We start from the raw sequence: 25,382 nt of genomic DNA, 5'->3' as shown, positions 1-25,382 counted from the left end.
ATTAGAACGCATGTTGTCAAGAGGAGCCAAGTACCAATGAAGGCTTTCCTCTGCTAGTAGAGCCTCCAACAGGACCTTGTCCGGATGAGCACCCACCCAAGCACAAACTACCGTAATCCTCAAAGCCTTTTTCGGGGTCGGGGTAATGTGGAAGCCTTCGCTGTCGCCTACGGCACCCCATATGGCACAGACGGGGAATGCGTGATGGTTGACCTAGCCCACGGGGAACTCCCATCCTTTACCGGATAGGAAGAAGAATTGACACCCCCAGCTCCTGGCCTAGCTGAATTGCACCTCCACCTAAACCAACGGTAGGAGTGGTTTGAAGCTGCAAAGGTGGCGAGGTTGCCATCGAAGTTTGTGTGTGAGGAGGAACTCGAGCATCGTAAGGTCCGAGTAATCCGCCTTGGCCACTTCCAAAGCACGACGCCAAATAATGTAGTAATATACAAGGATCCTCCACGCGCCAAGAGTGAGCTGGGCGGGCACGGGCACCAGCTGAAGTAAATCCATAACCTCACGTACAGGATAGCAGAAGGGCAGCCAGAGGCCACCAGAAAACATGGCAAGATACACTACCACCTTGGAGGCAAAGCCCTTAGAATCTATTACCCCCTCATTAGGAAGTGGCACCTTGAGTTCAACAACATGAGTAATCCCGTAGGTCTCCCTCAGCGACTCCAGCTCGCCTGATTTCAACTTCAAGCGCCACCGGTGGCCAGCAAACTCCTTTGAAATGTCATCATCATGCCGTGGAGGGACAAGAGAATCAACGGGCGAGGAAGGTGTTGGGTTTTCTTGGGAGCCATTGGTCAACTATGAGGAAAAAGGACTTGAAGATCAAAGATGATAGAACAAAGAATTGTCAAGGAAGAAGGAGCGCAAGAAGTTCAGAAAGACAAAGGAGGCAGAATGGTTCATCACGAATGGAGGAGGGACCATATATAGGAAAAAGAAAAGGTTCGTATCTCGAGGCAGAAGTAACACACGTGCCCCACGCATCACTAGAATCCCACGACCGATGCGATTCCCACAGTGCGTGTCCAGTGACGCAACAACGTAAGGAATATGTAACCACTTGATGCGAATAATAAGAAAGAGATTGAAGAGATGCCATTTAATATGAACCATCGAGGCATGGCCATAAAGATGAAGATGAACCATTGCCAAAAATTGAAAAAAAAAACAAAAGGACTACTCAGAAATGACTAGGCACATGCGTCCAGGAGTTCTCGGTTCTCCTCCCGAGAAGAACAAGGCTTCGAGGCCGCAGAAAGAAAGAAAAGAATTCCCATCAAACCTGTGTGATAGGAATTAGCGGGGTAACTGTAAGGAGACTTTTCCCTTTATAGAGGCCTAGTAGACGCTCGGCCTAAAGTAACAAGCCCAAACTGTAGCCGTTAAAGAGCCCAGGGCCCTCACAAAAGATGCCAACTTACAAGCTAAGGAAAGTGACGAAGGAATTGATGGGACGAGCCGATCTGACGCAGCTTGGCCGCACCCACTCTTGGGAAATTGAACTCAGCGAAGTGGGAAGAGCGGAAGAGCTATTGATCTTCTGACACGGGAGCATGAATGGATGGCAGATGGGAAATTCAAGGTAAAAACAATCAGGAAGCCATACGCCACATGAATGGTGCCGTCGCTGAGGCATGCCGCATTAAAGACACTGGCAAAAGGAACAGTAAGCCAGGACGTGGGCCCCACAGGAGCAGGTACGATATGTTCGCCCCTGACTACCAATATAAATAGCAATCTCCAGGTACGATGAAACTCTCTACACTCTCACTCATTATTTACAAACTTCCAAGAAAGCATTCATTAACTTAAGCATCGGAGACTCCTCGGCTCCAAGGCAGCCCTCTCCTATCATCATCTTCTTTGTGAATAGCAAGTACTATAATAATTAAAGAAACGATTTTCAAGAGTAGCTTTACCAAAAAGGATTAATATATACAGGACATTCATCTCACTCTAATTCAATTATAATGATGTTGCATTATCCATTAAATTCCCCGTTGAACAAGGGTAAAGTCAAAAAACTAGTACCCAAAATTTGACCAAGAGATCTCATGCATGGAAGGTATATCAAATAAGAACCAATGGAAGGGAGAAAACAAAATACAAGAAAAGAAGAGAAAAACTGCAACCAATAACAAAGACTATACATACAAATTCATAATACTCGAAATTATAAATTTAAATGGATGACATTACTATTGAGACGACAAGGCTATATATTATAGCAATATGATTCGATTTATCTAATTATAATGAAGCGACATTATCCGGCCACTATTTTATTTTAAATATTCATATACAAATTTATAAATAATGTCACGTTCATTAAGTGATATGAAGTATGAGATGTAGCTAGGGTAGTACTATATAACATAATTCGTATTTAAAAAATCTATCTCATGTACGTTTTTATCTCCTGTCAACAATCTAATTGCTACAGTAATCTGATAAGAACTCCATCTAATAAATAGCAAGTATAATAATTAAAGAAACGATTTTCAGGAGTTGCTTTACCAAAAAGGATTAATATATACAAGACATTCATCTCACTCTAATTCACTTATAACGATGTTGCATTATCCATTAAATTCCCCGTTGAATATTAAGAAATCTACAAACGAGGTACAGAAAACAGAGATTTGTTACTTAAGGCCGATTTTCTATAACTTTAATCGAGACAGATATAATATATTTATGGATTGACCACACTATATTTAATCTTGAAATTCATATTATTTATGAGTACTAATATTCAATGTCATGAACTACTTATTATCTATTCTTTTCGAATCTTTCAAAATATCTAAATTATAAGATTATAAAAAATATATTGTCCAGGTCATGACAGCTTGTCATCTGTCTTTAATTAGTCGCGTATTTTTTTTTTAAAAGTAATGAGTAAATATAAAATTTATATAAAAAATTAATTTTTTATTAAATAATTTTTTTTATTAAATGAATGCGTGATACTTACACAACAAATGATTGTATCTAATATTATTTTTTTTTATTTTTTTTTTATCTTTTGGTCCTTTTCGATATATTTCTTGATCATCTATAAATATATCACCTAAATTTTTTATTTTATTTTATTTACTATTAGTAACAAATTTATTTAAATATCCTTTTTGGATTCAATCAATTTTTTTCTATTCTTCTCTTTTGTTTTTCTAAGTATCTCATATCCAGATCATGCATATTTTTTAGTAGAAAATAACAATATTTAATATATATTATCTAAATCTTGCTATGCCTATTAATATTTTAGAATAAAATAAGTATTAACATAGAACATATAAAACCTGATTTATCTAACTATGACCTTCGCAGCTTGTATATAAAACTGTTAACCTGTACAGTAAAATAAAATGTCTTAATATTAATTTTCAAAATCAAAAAATAAATTACAAATGAGAGGAATTGAAAGAAAAAGAAAAATAAAGTGAGAAAAAAAAAAAAAAGAGAGTCGAGTATGAATACATAGCCCATGGGCCATGTAAAAGCTGGCAGTAAGTTGAAGAAAGAGACAAAAAAAGAAAAAAGAAAAACCGGGTATGGATTTTCAAGAGAACGAAGGAAAAATGTTTAAAATCGTTGCATAAATCACGGTGTGAAAAAGACGAAGTACTGTATGAAAAACAAAGTCAAGGAAGAATACATGGCTCATTGGCCATGTAAAAGTTGGTACTGTAGGGGTGGGCACGTTCGCTCCGCCGTGCAGGACAAGATCTGACGGGGGCGGTATGGCCCAGCGGGGCCAGTCTCGTCCCCCACACCGCATCCAAATTTTTTTTTTATATAAGTATTTATTATTTTTATTATATATTAATATATTAATATGTATTAAATAAAATTTTTATTTATTATTTTGTGTAAGTTGTAGTATAGTATGAATAAACGAAAATTATGAATTTCTTAAAAAATAAACAAAAATTCTTTAAAATCATTGCATAAATCACGGTGTAGAAAAAAGACAAGAACGGAATCGGAGATTCGGAAGCCCGAAAACTTTTTTGTTTTTGTTTTTCTTATCATTCTCTTTATGTTTTGATGAACTAATGAATTCACACAAATCATGACGTGGGAATCGAGTTATGTATCCATAAGTATGAAGGCTATGGTAGGATGGAGTTAGACCATGTATATATGTATCTGTGTCTTGAAATTTAATATTACTTTTAGGAGGGGCCTACCTCATAAATATAACAAATCCCAGAAAGACATATATATTCAATCAGTCTAAGGTGATGGTACGTTTGGACGCAGACCTGAATATAGCTCCGGAGGCATTAGGTGATGTCGAGTTTATTATTGACTTGGAACTTGGAGCCGCTCCGGTACACAAGACTCTTATAGAATGATACTAATTGAATTAGCGCGTTTGATTTTACCTATTAAATTCAATATAATTTTTGTTATACAATTCGAATTTTGTCACGTTGATGATAAAAATTTCTTAATTATTTAATATTTTCTCTCGAATAATACTAAAAATATCTCTACTTAAAAACTCTATATCTCTATGTAAATTTAACTAATTGGAAACTCAGACTCTAAAATGCAGACTCCTCTCTATTCAGACTCTCTTCTCTATTCATACTCTCCTCTATATTCATCCCACACGCCAGGATTAAATAGATGTCAAAATTCAAATTTGGAAACAAAATAAATGCAGTTACAATCTAGCCTAAAGATCTAGAAAATAGTTTCTAAAGATAAATGTTAACATATAAAATTATCCTAAGAATAATGAAATTATCTAAAATAGAAGATTCAGTAATAGGCGGCTCGATGCTCGGACGTCGGGAGGATTTGGGGGTCAGCAGATTGATTGCGGAACTTGAAAAGGTCCTATCGAGTAGATGCCGTGTGTGCTGAATATAACTGGTCTCCTCGTTTAATGGCCAAGATGTAAGGTTCCTGACCGAGATGAAAGATTCTTCTCGCCAACCTACCGAGCGGTAAAGCTGCTCACCTTTGCTAGTTGTTGCCCACGATGTCGTTTAGGTTGGTCCTTTAAGTTGGTCGTTTAGACTGGTCGCCCAATCTAATAGCTCAGAGCCTTGTCGCCAAGTTTTCTCGCCTACCAAGAAGAACAACTATTCTCATCTTTGGGTGCGATAAAACTCTTTGCTTCCCACAGAACAAAGCTCCTCGCCCAAATCTCATCAACTCTTTTAGATCTCATTGCCTCTTGTCAGTCTAGATCCGTAGTCTCTTTTTTTGTATCAAAATGCTCTCCTTTCGCACTAAATCTTCTCGTTCCTTCAAATCCTAGAAAATAAAGAAAAATATATAGAAATAAAATAAAATCAATAGTATTGATGGAAAACTGACATTTTTCATAAATAAAATAGTAATAAAATCACATAAAAATCATACTTATCACACTTATCACTTCGCACGTAGTCAAGTCGGTCAGTGCAGTAGGGGGTTCGCACCGGCCAGTCTTTTGACCAGATCCCCCTAAAAACCATACATGTCAGTCTCCCATCTAGGGTGCAACACTTCACCGCTTTGCCTAGCAGCATGATGCTTGTACCTTCATCACGCACAGACAGACCATCTTTAGCGAAGTCTTTAGCATGGTAGTCGTGAAGGTTTCATATTGAGGGCCAAGACTACTGAGAAGACAGAAAACTTTTTCTTTGTCTGGGACAAGTTTCCCAATAGCTGCTAGATTGTCACATAAACCTATGAAGGTGCGAATGTGTTCTCTAATGGTTTTGTCATCGTTTTTAAGAAGATATGTTACCTATTGACAGAGTGTGAATTTGCATTCTTGTGAATCTTCTGCATATTCATTCGTGAGTGCTTCCCAAACCACATGGGTTGTGCCTAAGCCAACAACGAGGGCGAGCATTTCTTCAAAGAGTGTTCCGATTATCCACCCATGAAGAAGACAATCCACCTTTTGCAACACAATGAAGGCTTTGGTTAATCTTGGAACATAATTTTTTGCATCTTGGTGTTGTTTGAATTTGGTGTGGTGTATTTGGTAGGGGCAGGATCGTCATTAGTAAGATGGCTGACCAATTCTCTGCTTTTTGCAAGAGCCAAGGCTTGTTCACGCCACAAGGGATAATTTGTAGGACTGAGTTTGAGTGTAATGAAGTTGCCAACATTGACAGATAGTTAAGTCATGGTTGCAGGGAAGAGCTAGGTTGTGTCGTGTGCTCACATAGGCTTCGATACCAAGAAGGAAATTTGAGAAAGATGAAGATATTTGAATGAATACTGTGTATTTTCCTATTGATTGAAAATGTGAACATAAGGCAATACAGAGGACTTTTATTTAAACATAAAATGCAACAACTGATTGCCATAAAATATGTTGGCGATATACTCAACAATATGCTCTTAATATTGTTGTTTGCCTTATTTCAAACGCACCAAGGGTGATTTGATTGACTTGGATCCGACATACTCGTTTTGTATGTTGTTGGAGTTTCCTTATCTGTTGAACTACCATCTTGGGTAGAATTTGTTGGCATTGAAACTCCTTCATCCCCCAATGTCTCTCCACTGATATAGGCAGATTTGTGGGAGTAACCAACCTTATTTCCCCAATAATTTTGGATCTCCATATCGCTTCACTAACCCCCACAAACTGTGCTGAGTTCAGTCATGCTAATAAGTTTACAACCAAAATCCAATATTGGATGTTATATACAAGTAGATTGGCGAAATGAGGATATATAATACAAAAAGCAGTATGAATTTGAAATTGTGAATATTTGAAACTTTACTCATTGATGCATCTCTAAGGAAGGTAATTCAAGGTGTAAAGAAACATTTGCAAGAAACACCTTAGAAGCCAGGATGCTCTAGGAAATTCTCATCATGTTGTGATATCATTTCGATTCCAACTACAGAGAGAGTGACACACCAGTGTTTTATCTATATGCTCTTTCATTAGGTGTTTTAATGCAATTAGTATAACCAAGATAAACTCATTAGTGTATCATACATACAAGTTCTCAACCAAAAAAAAAAAGAAATAAAAATAATTCAATGTTTTGAACCGTTGACAAAAACCTAATATAATCTCGCGTTTCAGACCACAATGCTGTCACATAATTTGAGCGGCCTCAGACATTCAAAATACATGAAACCAATAATAGAGCTGTTATTCTTAACTAGACCCAAATGATCTCATCTCATCATTACAACTTTTTCAAATCTACACACAAATATCATAAACAATTCAACTTGTTCAATATTATTAAAAACTAATATTTATTCAACTTTTAACTTTTATCTAAAGTCATTTTAACTCATCTCATCTCATCTCACCTTCCAAACGGGTCTTCAATATAATCATGAAGCATTCCATTAACTCTCAATGACTAGATAATAATTATATACCATAACCAGAAACGTACAAGTTGTCTCTTCTACGCAATCTCAATACCGTTTTATTATTAGGAAAGAAATATAATGAAAACTTTTAAACAACCACAAGGCTCATGTCAGTGTCCTTCGACATCTCTTAAAGACTTTGTCTTGATCTTCTTTAATGTGGCTAAAACAATTTTCATGTTAGTTCTTTGTTCAGGCAACTCTGCACAACAATCTAAAGCCAATCTCATAATTGAAGATATGTACTCCTCCAAGGCAATAGAATATCTTTTGTTTCCCAACAACTTGGCATCAACAATATCAATCGTTGAAATAGGCAATGCTTCATTTACCCAATGCTTCAAGCTCATTTCTCCTACAAACATGTCATCTGTAGGTTTTTTTCTTGTAAAAGTCTCAATGAGTAGAATGCCATAACTATACACATCTCCTTCTGTAGAAACAACTCCTCCTAATCCACACTCTATGCATAACATTACAACTTATTCTTAGAACTTACTTCAATATTTGATAGAAGTGAAAAAAAAATCAAAGCACAATTGTTAAATTGAGTAGATGAATGTTCTATCATATGATAAGACTTAATTGTGTATGAGTAAAATAATGAATAAAAGAGTTTTAGTGGTAAATTAAAAAAAATACCTGGTGCCATATACCGCAAAGTAGCAAGAGTCATGGTCTGCATCGTAGAATCCGCATCACCTAAGAGTTTGGCGATGCCAAAATTAGCAACATGTGCAACCATATCCACATCTAATAAGACATTGCTTGGCTTCAAGTCACAATGAACAATAACTGCTGAGTAACCATAATGAAGGTATTTCAATGCTGATGCGACATCAATCATTATCTTCAGCCTTTGTAAGAAATTCAAACAACGATCATGAGAGTATTGACCAAATTGCGATGACGAGCATTCCGTAATACCTCGTACTCTGCATCAAAACACTTAAGTGCCCCTTCTACAAGCAACTTTATAACTTTTACAGCAATATCCATCCCATCTAAAAGTGTTCCCTTGTATACTGATCCAAGACTCCCTTCATCAAGTAAGTTGTTTATATTATATCATTTTGTTGCTAGTACAAGTTCTTGGTGAGAAATTCTTCTCCATGTAGGTAAATTGTACAAGTCTGCCTGTTGTGGAAATTCAGGATTCTCTTTTTTACATATTTTAAAGGCTAATGAAGAAACCACTACAAGCATCGCTAACCCAATTGGCAGTAATAGATACTTTCATATCTCCAATCTCTAATGAAAGAATGCCAGTTAACAAATTGGATGACAGGTCAACCTCCAAGAGATTTGTAAGGCTCCAAAAGATCAAAGGAATCGTGGAAGTTAATTGGTTGAAACCTAAGTAGAGATAGCTTAGGGAAGTTAGATTGCTTATGCATGATGGAATATGTCCAAAAAGCTTATTGTTATCTAGAGACAAGGCATACAAACTCATTAGATGAAAAAGATCAGATAGGATACGACCCTCTTGTTTATTAGCTCCAAGGTACAAACTTTGTAGCATGTGCAATCTTCCTAATGTAGTTGGAATAGGTCCTTCCAATTCGTTGTTGGATAGGTGCAAAATAATCAAACTACTTATATTCCCAAGCTCTGCTGGAATGCTTCCCTTAATATGGCAAGAAGATATGCACTACAACACAATTTATCTTTTGTGACAGAGGAAACTGTCACCAAAAATTACAAAAACGTCACCACGACCGTCACCTAATGTGCGTCAGAGAAAACAATTGGTGACGGTTTACTGTTGAACCGTCACTAAAATCTAAAAATATTTTTAGTGACGGTTGGAGGTGTTCCGTTTGGTTGACGTTCGAACGTTACATTTTTTTGTGACGGTTGAGAACTATCACAGAAAGTAATGTTCGAATGTCAAATTGAACGTTCGAACGGCAACCCGACTGATTGGCGTTCGAATGAGAGAATTTAACGTTCGTTGATTATAGTTCGAACGTATCATATTTACGTTCGAATGTTTATGCGTCCGAACATTCACTGTAATAAACTTTCAAATTTTCATTTGAACGTTAACGGATCAATGTTCAAACGTAACGAGTGTAACGTTTGGATGTTATTTCGAATGTAAACGAATGAGTGTTCGAATGCAAGTGGTACGTTCTGAGCTTTGTTCGAACGTTAATCGCTTAATCGTTCGAACGGTTTGTTCATTTGAGTGTGAGTACGTTCGAACGTATATGCCTACGTTCGAATGTTACTATGCAATTTTATGTATTCACGTTCGAACGTTGGTTCGAATGTGAACCAACGTTCAAACGATTTAAATTTACATTCGAACGTACAGATTTGAAATACTAATTTCATAAAGTTTAAAAATATATCAATTGTATCATATTACATACCATCAATTAACAAGTAACAATGTGTTATAAAATATTAAAATTAGATATGAAAACTAGCCACAAATACTGATAAAATTTATTTCTTCTTTTTCCCTTGCCCATCACGATTCTGTTGCAACGACATAACACACTCCATTTGCACCATCATCTCTCGTTGTACTTGTTCTTGAACTTCATTGCTTATTCTTTCCTCTTGGTCTATATGTTGGTCCTGCAAACGCGTCTCTAAATCAGACTGTTGTTCTAAGAGAGACTCTAACTCTTATTGTCTCGACCTCATATACTTATTCTCACGCCGTGTAGCTTCTAAATCTTTGGTAAGATTATTAATTTGTGAAGTCGATGAGGTTGAGGAGGATGAACATCTATGCTTAATAGATCATCCCAAACCACTTGCCATACTAGACTGCGGCCCGAGCACTTGCATGAATATTTCTATGTCACTGGGGGAGGATTCCCCAGAAGCTGATTGCATCTCCATCATTTTTTCCTGCAATTTTAAAGGTAATGATCGTTAATAAGTAACGTATTAAAAGAAATAGAAATAAAAAATAAATTATTCACATGTTACATAATTTATTTAACAAAATTAACACTGCTTACAAAATTATCTACAGCGACAGGATCCATCCACTCATTATGCTCATTAGTGTGAGCATCAGTATAGACATGAATGAGAGAAAAGTTTTCAGGATCATCACGTTTCTAACAAAGCGACATACGCAATTTTAAAAAGATAATGTTAGTACTTAAATTAAAGAATATCAGAAAAATAAATGAATTCTATAATTTTTTTAATTACTATTTTTTCAGTAAGACGGTGGAATGACCTTGAACTTGCATGATGGTGGACAGTCAGAGCGGATCTATTCTGTGCATTTGTAGAACTCAAATGCTACAAAATATATTAAGAATGTAAATTGTAATATATATACATATAATATATAGAACGAATATAAATGTAAAATACCTGATAATCTGGAGATGTAAAAAGATCACAACATTTTCTCAAATCATCTAACTTCATATGCTGGAAAGGAGACTGCACAGCCTCTTCCAACGTCTCAAACTTCTTAAAGTGGTCATGACATCGTCCCTTGTGACGCCAGAATAGTGTAGCCATCAATTCATTCACAGTTCTCAAATCCTCGGTACGGCCAAAGTCAAGGTCGAATTCATCCTAACAAGTGAATCAGGTCAAAAATATGATATACTAATCTAGGTGAAAAAAAATGTACTCTCAAAGTAAACTCACCAGCACATGACTTCGAATGTGTTCCTTAATCTCATTTGGAACATCTCGCTATGAGCGCACATAAAATGGAGCATAAGCTCGAACTACTGTGCCAATATAGGAGGAAAGCGCTGCTGCACTATCATCCACTCCTCCAGTGGAATTTTCCGGAATGGTGATCTTGAGTTTTCCGTGCTTTCTACTTTTCTCAAGAGAGATGCCACGTGTATAACCACGACCGCAACGTGCAGATGCATCAACTACATGATAATAGATAACATAATTATAGTTATATAGTTATTGAGACAAAAATATTAACTATATAATTAATTATCAACGACAATATTTCCTTACTGGTAGGTGTCGATTGACTGTTACTCTCTTCCGTGTTAACTTAATCTTCAGGAGCAGATTCCTCGAGTGAGGAGTCCTCAATGGGTTCGGGACTTGGGCTTGGCGAAGGCACGTTTCTTCGTTGTCATTTTGGCGGCATTCTTGAAAAGAATTAATAATATCAAAGAAATTAATTAGAAGAAATTATGAAAATTGAAGATATTTTATAGTCACCTATATGAGTAAAATATTTAGTACTTTTATTCTTCATCTTCAGATGTATTTTCAATGCTTGTTTCAAAATCTCCCTCAATAACATCTTCATCATCATCACGCACCTCTTCTTCATCCTCCTTATCCACCTCCTGGCCGGATTCTGATTCGTCTTTATCTTCTGACACTTCTTCTTCTTCTTCCTCCTCACTTACTTGAATTGAATGATCATTTAATACGGACGGGTCGAGATGGACGGGTGGGACATCATCTCTACACAAGGGGAGCAACTCGAGTGCACCGAGGTCAACAAACAAGTTAATACTCTCTCCATCTTCATGGTATGCCTCCACAATCGGAGTTTCATCTTCATCTCTACTATTCTCATACTCTGCACTCGTTTCTGCTTCATATATATCTCGAGGGACAAATTTTTGTACGACTCGCCAGGTTATCTCTCCACTACCTTCATCAGCACTTTTCATTGGATCAATCAAGTAATAGACTTGAGTAGCTTGACAAGCCAATACGAATGGATCATCTTCGTACCATTTAGATGCAGTGTTGACACTCGTAAAGTGATTATCCCTATGTATCAAAACCCGACCACCGCCTAGATCCCACCAATCAGATTTAAAGACATGTTACAGACCCGTCCAGATATTTCAATCTGATAATATCACGTATGACACCATAATAGTCAATATCATATGTTCCATGATTCCCCTCGACCAATACACCAGAGTTTTGAGTCTTTCTATTACGTTCATAGTCTAGAGTATGAAATCTATAACCTCGAACCATGCATGCAGTGTATCGAAGTGCTCTATTTGAGGGACCACGGGCTAGTGCATATAATTCAGAAGAAATTGATCCGGGATCACGAACACGTTGTTCCAAAATCTAACAACGAAAATAGTATATAATATTTAAGAGTTACCCAGAGTTAAAAGTTTCAAAATATAACATATATATAATTTTAGTTTATACATGTTCTTCAAACCATCGGGGAAATTCCTCCTCGTGTCTTGCCTCTATATTTTCTATGTCTTCCATCCTAAGTTTGTCCATGTGCTCACTGTTATAGATAAATGCAAAAGATGTATATTTTGACCACAACAGTTATAGTTAAACTTGAAAAAAACTAGAATTATACAAACTATGGAACGACATACCTGAGATAATCATCAATCTCCCGGCAGTTATTTAGCACATACCATCGAACTTTACCCAACTTTCCATCAATTAAATCGTAACCCGTTTGTGCACCTAAGGGTCGTACATTCTGGAAAAACACTGATAGCTCACGAGGAGGCGGAGCATCAAGATCAGCATTTCGCTCTTGACAATTAAATTGTGTCTTAACACCATGAAGATATAGAGAGTAAAATGGTAACCATTCATCGTGTATATAAGCCTCTGCTGTTGAACCCTCAGCTTTGGCTTTATTCCCAACAGTGTGCTTCAGTCGACCCAAATATCTTTCAACTGGATACATCCAACGAAACTACACCGGTCCGCCCAACAGTACCTCTAGCGGTAAATGTATTGCTAAATGGACCATGACATCAAAAAATGATGGTGGAAAGATCTGCTCAAATTTACATAGTATAGTAGCAATATCTTCTTCCAATTTCTGCAACACATCTCGATTTACTACCCGAGCGCACAAATCCTTAAAAAACATACATAGTTCAGATATGGCGACACGTACATTAGATGTTAGCTTCCCACAAATTTCCACAGGCAATAACTTTTGCAAAAATACGTGACAATCATGACTTTTCAATCCACTGATTTTCCAGTCATCAGGACTCATGTATCTACCAATATTTGAAGCATAACCATTTGGCAACTTCACACCTTGCAACTAGTTGCAGAAGTCCATCCTCTCCTCACTCGTCATCGTAAATCATGCATGTAGCATGACCACCCTATTGCCTTCTACCCGCAAATGTAGATTATGTTTAATTTCCATTCTCTCAAGATCTTTCCTCGTCTTGATCGTGTCCTTCGTCTTTTTGTTAATGTTCATCAATGTACCCAGTATATTATCACAAATATTCTTTTCTATGTGCATTACATCTAAACTATGTCGCAACATACAGGACGACCAATACGGCAAGTAAAAAAAAAATACTACGCTTTGTCCAATTCAATTCTGTTGTGCCTCGTTTTCTCTTGTTCTTTCCCCGACCTTTGCCAAAATTGTTCGCTCTAACATATATCAGTTGTTCCACTATCTCTTCCCCAGAAAACTCTTTTTGTGCAATTCTATCCTCTATTCTCCATCAAGCTTAGCACATTCTCTTCTCCATGCATGATTTGTTGGTAGATAACGTCGATGACCCATGAAACACAACTTCTGAGAATATTTTAACCACTCACTAGTAGTTTCTTTATTACACGTCGGACACGCTAACTTCCCTTTCGTACTCCAACCGGAAAGATTCCCATATGCTGGAAAGTCATTTATGGTCCACATTACCGTAGCATGTATCTGAAAAGATGTCGACGTGGATGCATCATAAGTTCTAACGCCTGTTTCCCATAACTCTTTCAGCTCTTCAATCAACGGCTGCATGAATACGTCAATGTCATTCCCAGGTGATCTCGGGCTAGGGATAAGTATAGTAAACAAAAAGTTGGGCGCCTTCATGCACCTCTATGGTGGAAGATTGTACGAAATCAACACTACGGGCCAAGTGCTATAACTTGTACTCATATTTTCAAAAGGGTTGAATCCATCGGTTGTCAGTCCCAGGCGCACGTTCCGAGCTTCTATCCCAAACTCTGGGTATTGATTATCGAAAGACTACCACGCAAGTGAATCAGCTGGGTGCCTCATATATGCGTCGTCCTTAACTCTTTTCTCTTCGTGACACCTCATATCGTGAGCTATTTTCTTACACATATATAGTCTTTGCAACCTAGGTCTCAAGGGAAAATACCGCAATACCTTAACCGGCACATTTTTCGTACCCTTCCACCTCGACTCTCTGCATACAGGACATGCTTGTTTCTCCTCATTCTCCTTCCAGAACAGAACACAATCATTATTGTATGCATGTATGGACTTGTACTCAAATCCTAATCCTTTTCTCAACTGTTTCGCTTCATAAAAGTTCTTGGACAATGCAGACTCTTCCGGAAGCACCTTGTTAAATAAGTCAAATACCATGTTTATTTCTTTCGTCGACATCCCACACAATGACTTAATGTGAAGCAACCGCACAATAAACGACATTTTGGAATTTTTTGTAGAGCTTGGATAAAGCTCGCGCTTTGCATCTTCCCACATAGAAGTGAAATTTTCACAATCAGTCCCTCCGCCACTTGAGGCATTGTCGTCAACCTCATCCATAAATATCCCCGCTCCAATGTCACCCAACATCTCCTCCATCTCATCCTACTCATAGTCATCATCCATGTGCCACAAATAATTGTGATGATCGACCAATACATCTGCTGACTATTCATATGGCTCACCATGCAATACCCATGGGGTATACCCCAGATCCATACCATTCACAAATATATAACTTTCAACTTCATTCAACCCTATCGCACACAAAATTTTACACCCTCAACATAGACACTTAATGTAACCACGACTATCAGCAGAAGCCCGTGCAAAATCAATGAAGGTTCTTACTCCACGCGCATAGGGTACGTAATCCTTTCCAAGTCTATCGCTCAGATGCATCCAATTTTTGTCCATTTCTAAAAACATCTATCTATTAATAGTACGTACATAGAAAATTCACATGCATGTCATGCTCCAATACGAAGTTACTTTTTTCATAAGGTAGTTGGTCCTATCCCACTCGAGATTATATTATCCATATTGAACAAATCTCGTCACTCTACTACTTTCCACGTTAGTAGAAATTTCTGCAGCACCTCTCCATAGTTCTCCAAGTATACATGTTCAAATAGAGGGATTGTGACCCTGCGAACAGTATACCCGAAGAACAGTAGAGGGAAACACCGAAACTTCATATTAAACGTGGAAAGTATGAGTAACAAAAATGTGCAATACAGATAATATAATCCCAAATGTCCACACTGGACAATTCAGAAATTAGTGGACACATAAATGTACACTGATTTCCAAACGAGTCTAAAGGTATTTATGCAATGTCACACGCATCTATCAAAAAATCCTACAAATAATATCTCCATGTTGTTTAAATTATCCGGGATCACCTTCAAGTAGTGTTATATTGTTAAACTAAAGAGAGATGGAAGATTATGTGAACAAGTTTCGTGTCTTGTACACAACGAGGGAGAATGATTTTGAAGAAATGTCTAAATTTTTGTCCAAATACTTAACCGTCACAAACTGTCCGACCTTGACAACTCTCAAGGCCGAAGAGACTATGACAGTCAAGGAATTAAACTAAAATTCCAACATTTATTCAAGATCATACTCCCTCGTTGTCTACAAGACACGAAACTTATTCACATATTCTTTTATCTCTTTCTAGTTTAACAATTTAACAATATAGCACAATACGAACGTGACACTGTTATACTTATAAAATAAAATAAAAATTAATAGTTATGGAATTGAAACTTCAGATTTTTCAACAGGCAACAAATTTTTTTATAGTGATTTTGGATTGGTTGGGGCTATCCTTTACGAATTATTAATTTTTTGATCTCGGATGCATCACAATTATAATTTAATTGTTATTATATATATTAGGACATTGTTAATTGATACCTATGTAATTTTAATTCTTATTATATAATTGTTATTATAATTATTATATATAATTTCTTCAAAGGTTATAATAAGTAATTACTAATTATAGTTATTGTATGTATATATGATACTTTATATATAGTTAAGTTATATACCATTTTTTTCCTTTTTTTAAAATTAAGTTTTATACTCATCTTATTCCTAATGTTTCATTTTAATTGTTATTCTTAATTGAGTGAGTTATTTATATTTAATAAGTAATTATTAATTATAGTTATTGTATGTATATATGATACTTTATATATAGTTAAGTTATATACTTTTTTTTTTCTTTTTTTAAAATTAAGTTTTATACTCATCTTATTCCTAATGTATCATTTTAATTGTTATTCTTAATTGAGTGAGTTATTTATATTTAATAAGTAATTATTAATTATAATTATTGTATGTATATATTATACTTTATATATATTTAAGTTATATACTTTTTTTTTTCTTTTTTTAAGAAAAATTAAGTTTTATAAACCTAATCCCATTAACAAAACCCCACTCCAAAAGGAAACCAATACGTAAACAGCCTATGATTTAAGATAAAACCAGCCCAGATAATTTTTACAAAACAACATACATTTCTGGAGAAAGAATAAAACCAGAGAAGTGCTTGACGTTGGAAGGAAAAATATTTTTACCAAGAGAGAAGGAGAGGCACGACGGACAGTGAGCTGGGCGGTGGTCTATGGTGGTGCGAGATGAGACACAGAGAGAGAGAGAGAGAGAGAGAGAGAGAGAGCACGAAGAGTGAGAGATGACATAGAGAGAGCAACCGCGAGGGAACGAATACGGAGGAGAGTCAGTGGGCTCACTGATCGGCACAGGGTGATGGGGAGGTTACGATTGGCGGTTTCTGTTGCTTTTACGGTGGTTTTCGGTGTGAAAGGTAGTGGTTTGCAGTGGCTCACGGTAGAGATTAGTAAGTGCTCTATTTTTGGTACGGGAAACAGGGACTTTCTGTGAGGTGGGGGCTGGCTCTTGGTTTCGTGAGGCTGAGCATCGACTAAGCAAAGGTGTTACGGCGCAAACGATGGACGTGGGTGAGTCGTGGCTTTCTCTCGTTTTGTATGTCAAACTGCAGCGGCGGAAGGCTGAAAAGTTAACGGCAGTTTACGGAGATGCAAGCTAGGTGTGTTGGGAAGGTGGCGGGGTCGTTTTCTAGTGGTTGCAACGCTGGTATGGCTTGGAGGAGCTTGGCAGTGGCGTGAAGCTTGGTGGCACAAGAGGGTCGACAGTAATGAGGAAAATATTCTACTTGCATGGGACGTGCGCATGAGGGAGCTGAGGTGGAAAGAGATGACAACTCTATTATTGAGTTTTCTTCATGCACGAAGGATTATATATATAGGCGAGCGAAGAATAAAAACAAACCCTAAAGGGATGAGGGAGACGTGAATGTGCGTGTGAGTGGATAAATACATTAGAGACATGCATGCTTAGGACTAACGGAAAGAGATGTGTAAAGGTGGGGAGTTTCTAAGAAAAAAACAAACTGCCGTTGGGTTTCTTAGTTTATTAAAAATGGACGTGGGCCTTGGGGTGATCGGGTAGAGCCCACTTCAAAAAGTTGGGTCCAAGACTGGTTGTGAATAAAAAATAAATGAGCTATTCCCTAAGTTTTGGGCCTCAAACCAAATTCTGCAATATTCCAACTTGTCTCTTGAAAAAAATATCGTCCTATAAAAATATTCGACAAATCAACTGACTTTCCATACATATAAATCTAAACATTTTAGAAAGTGGCTCGATGCTGGTCTCGGGTGTTACACACGATCTCTTGAGGATTGACGTGTCTCTTCATTGTTGGTGTTTTGATTGTTTTGTTCACCTCTTCCTCGTCCTAGTCCTCTTCTTCCTCTTCCTTGCCCATGTCCGCGTTCTCTTTCTCGTTGACTTTTATCATGCTCTCCTTCCTTCTCTTTTACAGAGAGCTTTGTGGTGAGAACCTACTTAATATGTTCTTCCTTCTTCTTCTTGAGTCTTTCTTCATGGGCTTGGAGAGATCCTATGAGTGGATCAACCGTCATCGTCTCCAAGTGTTTCGACTCTTATATATATTATTATCATTGTATATAAATGAAATTATTTATTAACTTATGAAAAAGTGAAAAATGATGAAAAGTGAAAAACAATTACATAAAATATTTAGCATAAATTCGGTCATATATATATTTGGTATGGTAAGTACGTAGTAGTACCCATAATTTTTATTGACTTCAGCATATTTATATTTATTTTTTATACCCATTGCCTGGAAACATTTTAGTCAATATAATCATGAAGTATTCCATTAATTCTCAATAACCATATAATAATTATATACCATTACCAGTAACTTCAACCGTATAAGTTGTCTCTTCTCCGCAATCTCAATACCGTTTTATCATTAAGAAAGACATAATGAAACATTTAAGCAAACACAAGGCTGATGTTAGTCATGCCCTTCGACATCTCTTAAAGACTTTGTTTTGATCTTCTTTAGAGTGGCTAAAACAATTTTCATGTTAGTTCTTTGTTCAGGCAACTCTGCAGAACAATCTAAAGCCAATCTCATAATTGAAGATATGCACTCCTCCAAGGCAATAGAATATCTTTCGTTTCCCAACAATCTAGCATCAACAATATCAATCGTTGAAATGGGCAATGCTTCATTTACCCAATGCTTCAAGCTCATTTCTCCTACAAACATGTCATCTGTAGGTTTTTTTCTTGTAAAAGTCTCAATGAGTAGAATGCCATAACTATACACATCTCCTCTTGTAGAAACAACTCCTCCTAATCCATACTCTGTGCATAACATTACAACTTATTGTTAGAACTTACTTCAATATTTGATAGTAGTGAAAAAAAAAATCAAAGCAAAATTGATAAATTGTGTAGATGAATGTTCTATCATATGATAAGACTTAATTGTGTACAAGTAAAATAATGAATAAGAGAGTTTTAGTAGTAAATTAAAAAAATCACCCGGTGCCATATATCCCAAAGTAGCAAGAGTCATGGTCCGCATCATAGAATCCTCATCACCTAAGAGTTTGGCGATGCCAAAATCAGCAACATGTGCAACCATATCCACATCTAATAAGACATTGCTTGGCTTCAAGTCACAATGAACAATAACTGCTGAGTAACCATAATGAAGGTATTCCAATGCTGATGCGACATCAATCATTATCTTCAGCCTTTGTAAGAAATTCAAACAACGATCATGAGAGTATAACCACTTCTCTAAGTTCTCATTTGGCATGTATTCCAATACAAGGGCCTTGAAGTCGATGTTGCTACAAACGCTAATGATTTTGACCAAATTGCGATGACGAGCATTCCGTAATACCTCGCACTCTGCATCAAAACACTTAAGTGCCCCTTCTACTCGCAAGTTTATAACTTTTACAGCAATATTCATCCCATCGGAAAGTGTTCCCTTGTATACTGATCCAAGACTCCCTTCACCAAGTAAGTTGTTTAAACTGAATCTTTCTGTTGCTAGTACCAGTTCTTGGTGAGAAATTCTTCTCCATGTAGGTAAATTGTATGAATCTGTCTGTTGTGGAAACTTAGGATTCTCTTTTTTACATATTTTATAGGCTAATGAAGAAACCACTACAAGCATCACTAACCCAATTGTGGGTAATAGATACTTTAGTAGATGCGATACTATGGCCTTTTTTCTGCGAGGAGAACCTTCTTGGCATGGAGGAACTTGTAATCGAGAAGCACCACAAAGCGCATCATTTGAGATAAACAAAGCAGACCAGAAGTGTACAAATGGCCCTCCCGTAGGAATTTTCCCTCGTAGATTATTGAAAGAGACATTTAGATACTTGAGGTACAAAAGTGCTTCTAAGGACTTGGGAATTCTTCCAGATAAATTGTTGTAGGAAAGATCTAAGATCTCCAAGCTTAAGAGTGCACCAAAAGACTCTGGAATTGAACCTTCTAGTTGGTTGACTGCTAAAGAGAGATTAGTTAGATCTATGAGGCCACCAATTGTTATTGGGATATTCCCTGATAGTTGATTTCTTGATAGATTCAATATCCTTAAGACTTTCATATCTCCAATCTCTAATGAAAGTATGCCAGTTAACGAATTGGATGACAGGTCAACCTCCAAGAGATTTGTAAGCCTCCAAAAGCTCAAAGGAATCGTGGAAGTTAATTGGTTGAAACCTAAGTAGAGATATCTTAGGGAAGTTAGATTGCTTATGCATGTTGGAATATGTCCATAAAGCTTATTGCTATCTAGAGACAAGATATACAAGCTCTTTAGATGAGAAAGATCAGACGGGATATGACCCTCTAGTTTATTAGCTCCAAGAGACAAAGCTTGTAACATGCGCAATCTTCCTAATGTAGTTGGAATGGGTCCTTTCAATTCGTTGTTGGATAAATCCAAAGTAATCAAACTACTTAGATTCCCAAGCTCTGACGGAATGCTTCCCTTAATATGGCAAGAAGATAGGTCAAGTCCTTGAAGAGAGAGAGAAAGGTTACCAACGGAATTGGGAAGGAAGCTATGAAGGGGATTTGATGAAAAAGATATTTGTCTAAGATTTTTGCAATTCGATAAGTAAAAGATCAAAAGACTCAATTCTTGACTTCCCATGGTCAAATTATTAAATTCCAGGTTGAGCCACTCGAGGAACCTTAAATTACCAATTGTTTCAGGAATTATGCCCGACAATGAGTTACGACTCAAGTCTAGGCGAGTGAGCTGTGAAGCATTGGAGATGGAATTGGGAATTCTTCCACTCAATTTAGTTTCTGGAAGACCGAGTATTTTGAGCTTTGGAAGGAAGAGGCCCATATCTGATGGAAGATGGCCTGAAAATTTGTTAAACCCCATTGAAATAGTTTGTATCATTGAGATATTGAAGATCTCGAATGGAATTGGGCCAACAAAACCATTTTCTGAGGTGGTAATAAACTCGAGATTCTGGAGATTACCAATTTCACTTGGTATTGGACCTGTCAAAATATGAAATTATATGTACATCTATTAGAACAAAAAGAAGAAAAGAAAAGTAGTGATTTTAATAATTAAACATACACAAGTTAGTAGTAAGAAAACCAAGACCTCAAAGACCATGTAGATGGCAGAGTACTTACTGATTGAGTTACCGCTTACTATTTTGTTATGTGGGCCATGGAGGTGTTATTAGTTGTAGTGAATGATTTGTCACTGTGATGCATAATCTCAACAAGTTCCCTTCTATTCAAAGCATTTGTGAGCATTATATTTTTCTTGATGTACATAAAGAACCCTAATTACCTATAATACTTGAATTATTTCCATATAAATCCTACCCGTGCTGAAGAGGAGAGTAATATTGTTCGCAAAAATCTTTGGTGCTTTTTTTTCTTGCCTAATCGTATTCTTTCATTGATACACAATGCAACACTCTCCAAGAGAGTTCTTGCCCTACTCTTGTAATTCTCTGATGCACATTCCAACAGAAATAAACACAGCCCACACCTCCCTCCAAACAGACCAACAACCCCCACTTCTCTCGCAATCAACACAATTAATCATTTTAACACAGTAACTACTTAGACAAGCCTTGTAAAAGCCCTTTCCCAATCCACCCACTTGACTCATCCAACCCACTAATAATCCAAGCCCTAATAAGGAAAATTCGCTGCACTCCACAACTTGGCCCTGAAGTCATGGCCACCTCGTGATGCCCCTGAACTGAAAACCAACGCCACTTGAATCGACCTCCTTCCCTCAAATCCACCCACTGCCACCTTACCACTGAAACACCTTCACTATCCGTTGTCGCCTTCTCCACCCAACTCTTCCAACTACTCGGCACAACAGAAACCCCTCCAACAGTCGAGCTTTGCATTCTCTATAACAATTGAACAACATGTCTTGACAAAATCCTCCCCCATCGATCTCCGTCTCCTAATCAGATCTTTCCAAACCCACTCCTACCTTCCAAACAAACTCAAATCCCTTTCACTATAGTTCTAATAATAACTTTGGCTCTTGTTTCAATGTCCATAAGGAATCACTTCAACATGGGAAGTCTCCTCCAAAAATGGCTTTACAAATGGCTACGGGCACTTCATACTACAAGGTTCAAAACCCCCTCAAACCCACAAGCTGCTTTAATTTGATGAATTTATTTTAGTAAGATCCTTTTATGTTTCTATAACTTGTCATTAGATAACATCTCTTATTATCTACTTCTGGCCAACAATTATTAGGAATTGGCCAAGAGTACTGCTTAGATTTTGACAGGGACTTGGGTGACCATTCCTTAGATTTTGACAAGGCCAAACTCCGACTCTACCTTGGCCTCCAACATTATTAGATGTATGCTATATAATATATATTGGAAATATACTTAATTACTTCTAACTATAATTAATAATTCCACAACTACGTTAATCCAGTTATAGCATGTACTCATAAACGATTAACTAAATTTATACCTAGCTTTGTTATAATTTATTGCAAGCATCTTGGAGTATATCATTATAGCTATCAACTTAGTTTCTATTGTAGCAAATTGATACTATCAGAACATATATCTTCTTAATTTATATATGATACTATCAGAACAATCTAAAAAGAAAAAATTAAAAAATACGAAAAATAAAAACATTGGAGTGATGAAACGGGTGGTAAAAAGGTTGGTTAACTAGCAATATTTTCCAAAACAAAAAGTAATGCTCCATAATCTCTAGCTATAACCATGACCCTCAAACCTCAAAAAAGATGGAAACATGTAATGGAAGAAGTGAATCAAACAGAATCAATTTAAGCGCGCCTTATACCGAGGCCGGTGAACTCAAATTAGTGGAATGATAGCTAGAATTTTTACTGGAATTATATTTTTTTTATGTGGATTCAAATGACAACTTACCCTAAAAAATCCAGAAAACTTATAGGCACGCCAACTTAAAGAATATTATAGACTATAGGAAATACTTTTTCATTGTTAATTGATTTTTTCCCATCCTCCACAATTTTTTCGAATATTAGACTAACTAAAATCTTCGAGTTTCCACGTGGTTGACAACGAATTTGTGCCTAGCTAATTAATCAGATATTATCATAGAACATATTTACTAAAACAATGGTACACGTATTCATATATACATATATATATATATATAATTGACTGAAACAAAACTAATCATACCTTCAAAGTTGTTCTGGCCAAGATATAACTCTGTATGCATGGATAAATTCCCTATTTCAGGAGATATCCTTCCATTGAAATTATTCACGGAAAGGGATAAAGCTTGTAACTGTTTACACTTGTACAAAGTGGACGGAAGTTGACCATGAAAATGATTCCTACTCAAAGAGATAACTTGTAAGTTAGGAAGATGATCAAAGATGTACATTGGTAGTGTACCAACCAACATGTTATCGGTTAGATAAATGTATTGCAACGAAGACATGTTGACCAAGATGGATGGCATCGGACCCGTAAGTTTGTTTCTGCTGAGAATAATTTTCTGCAAGCCCACTATGTTGAATATAGACGAAGGTATGGATCCTGAAAGTTGGTTATATGCAAGAGAAAATTCTAGCAACGAAGTTATGTTAGATAGAGATGGTGGAATGGTACCTCCGAATTTGTTACGAGAAAGATCCAAAAATTGAAGTTTTGTTAGCAACCCAATCCAAGATGGAATTTCTCCACCCAATTCATTGTATCGAAAGTTTAAGGATTCCAACCGATAAAGACGCGAGAACTCAGTCGGCAATGAGCCATGAAAACTGTTGTTTTGGATGCTTAGGCTCACAAGAAATGAAAGGTTTCCGATATGCGGAGGAATGATACCAACAAGGCCCATGAAAGAAAGGTTTAAAGCTTTGACTCGGAGATGTTTAGAACCACAAGTGACACCGACCCAATTGCAGACAGAAGTAGAGGTGGACCAATTGTTTGTTAAAACATGATGAGGACCATAAGAAACATGAGATTTCAAGGCCAAAAGAGCAGATTGATCGGTGGTAACGTTGAGAATTGCAGAATTAGCAAAGTTAATCATGCAAGACTGTACCAAAAATAACGTAATAGAGTGGAGGATGAGAAAACAAGCTGCTCGCGGGTTGGCCATGACTTTGTAAGTGGATTGAGGTACTCGATTTGTGTTGCAGTACTTGTACTCAAACGAAGAGCAGCTGAGGCTGATATTTAAAGAGGTTGTGGGGTCCGAAATTTAGATTAGGAGAGGAGAGTTTTGTTTTATTTTTTATTTTTTGGAAAACAGGAAAGAAAAGAGAGTTCGGGCCTTGGGGTTGTTTGTGCGTTGAATTAGGAGAAGTGAACATCTATTCCAAGCGGGTTTGATATCTCACACACACCGGTTTAATACGCGTCGAACATCCATTCACCCATATCCTAAGAAAAAGTAAAAAAAGGCCTCGGAGACTTCTCTCCCAACGCTGTTCTTTTCCCCGTTCACTTTTCCTACTATGTTCTCTCCTCCCTCCCCTCTGGTTTTTTCGTACGTTTTCCAATGGTGTTCTCTTCCACCACCATCCCAACTCTACTCTCCTTGGTCTTTCGTCCATTTGCAAGCTTTCAGCCTCTGGTACTAGTTTAAAGCTCTCTATCCCTGCACATTTCAAACTTCATTTAGTGAGATAGATAGGAGAAATGGAGTTGAAGAAATAGTTAGAAGAATGGAGATCGTATTTGAGGGAGACTGGGATTTGGGGACGACGACTTTGGATTTTGGGAGAGTGTGGAATTTAAGACAGGGAATAGATCTAATTTTAATTATTCACATGTGGTTATTTTTAATAAAAAAAAATGACCTGACATCTGCATGATAATTGGAGTGTGGCGTGCAGTTAAGCATCAATTATTTATACTGTTTAAATGAGATGAAATAATATATGTTATTAAAAATTAAATAAATTATTATTATAATATAATTTTTATTTTAAAATTTAAAAAAGTTAATTATTTATTATATTTTATATAAAATTTTAAAATAATTATAATAATAAAATAGTTTGATTTTATATAATTAAACTAATCCTAAAAGTAATTTTTGTATTATTCAATTATAAACAAATACTGTTATTAAAAATAAGCAAATATTA

The 25,382-nt window shown here is 36.6% G+C and overlaps 2 protein-coding genes across 2 annotated transcripts; both read right to left on the bottom strand.

The window, feature by feature from the left end:
* Positions 1–7,491: 7,491 nt before the first annotated feature.
* On the bottom strand, positions 7,492–8,267 carry LOC121267493 (probable LRR receptor-like serine/threonine-protein kinase At3g47570). Its single transcript, XM_041171382.1, has 2 exons — positions 8,026–8,267; positions 7,492–7,846 (listed from the first exon to the last, which is right to left on the bottom strand). The coding sequence occupies exons 1-2, from the start codon at positions 8,228–8,230 to the stop codon at positions 7,494–7,496; spliced, it is 558 nt and encodes a 185-aa protein (XP_041027316.1). The 5' UTR covers positions 8,231–8,267; the 3' UTR covers positions 7,492–7,493.
* A 10,483-nt stretch (positions 8,268–18,750) lies between these two features.
* LOC121267490 (probable LRR receptor-like serine/threonine-protein kinase At3g47570) lies at positions 18,751–23,797 on the bottom strand. The gene is made up of 2 exons (XM_041171380.1): positions 23,458–23,797; positions 18,751–21,271 (listed from the first exon to the last, which is right to left on the bottom strand). Exons 1-2 carry the CDS (start codon positions 23,741–23,743, stop codon positions 19,128–19,130), a joined length of 2,430 nt encoding a protein of 809 aa, XP_041027314.1. The 5' UTR covers positions 23,744–23,797; the 3' UTR covers positions 18,751–19,127.
* Positions 23,798–25,382: the final 1,585 nt, after the last annotated feature.

Source organism: Juglans microcarpa x Juglans regia, chromosome 5S (genome assembly GCF_004785595.1).
Source record: "Juglans microcarpa x Juglans regia isolate MS1-56 chromosome 5S, Jm3101_v1.0, whole genome shotgun sequence".
Lineage (NCBI taxonomy): Eukaryota > Viridiplantae > Streptophyta > Magnoliopsida > Fagales > Juglandaceae > Juglans > Juglans microcarpa x Juglans regia.
The sequence above is the reverse complement of the archived record's forward strand: the minus strand, read 5'-3'. Positions and strand labels throughout refer to the sequence as shown.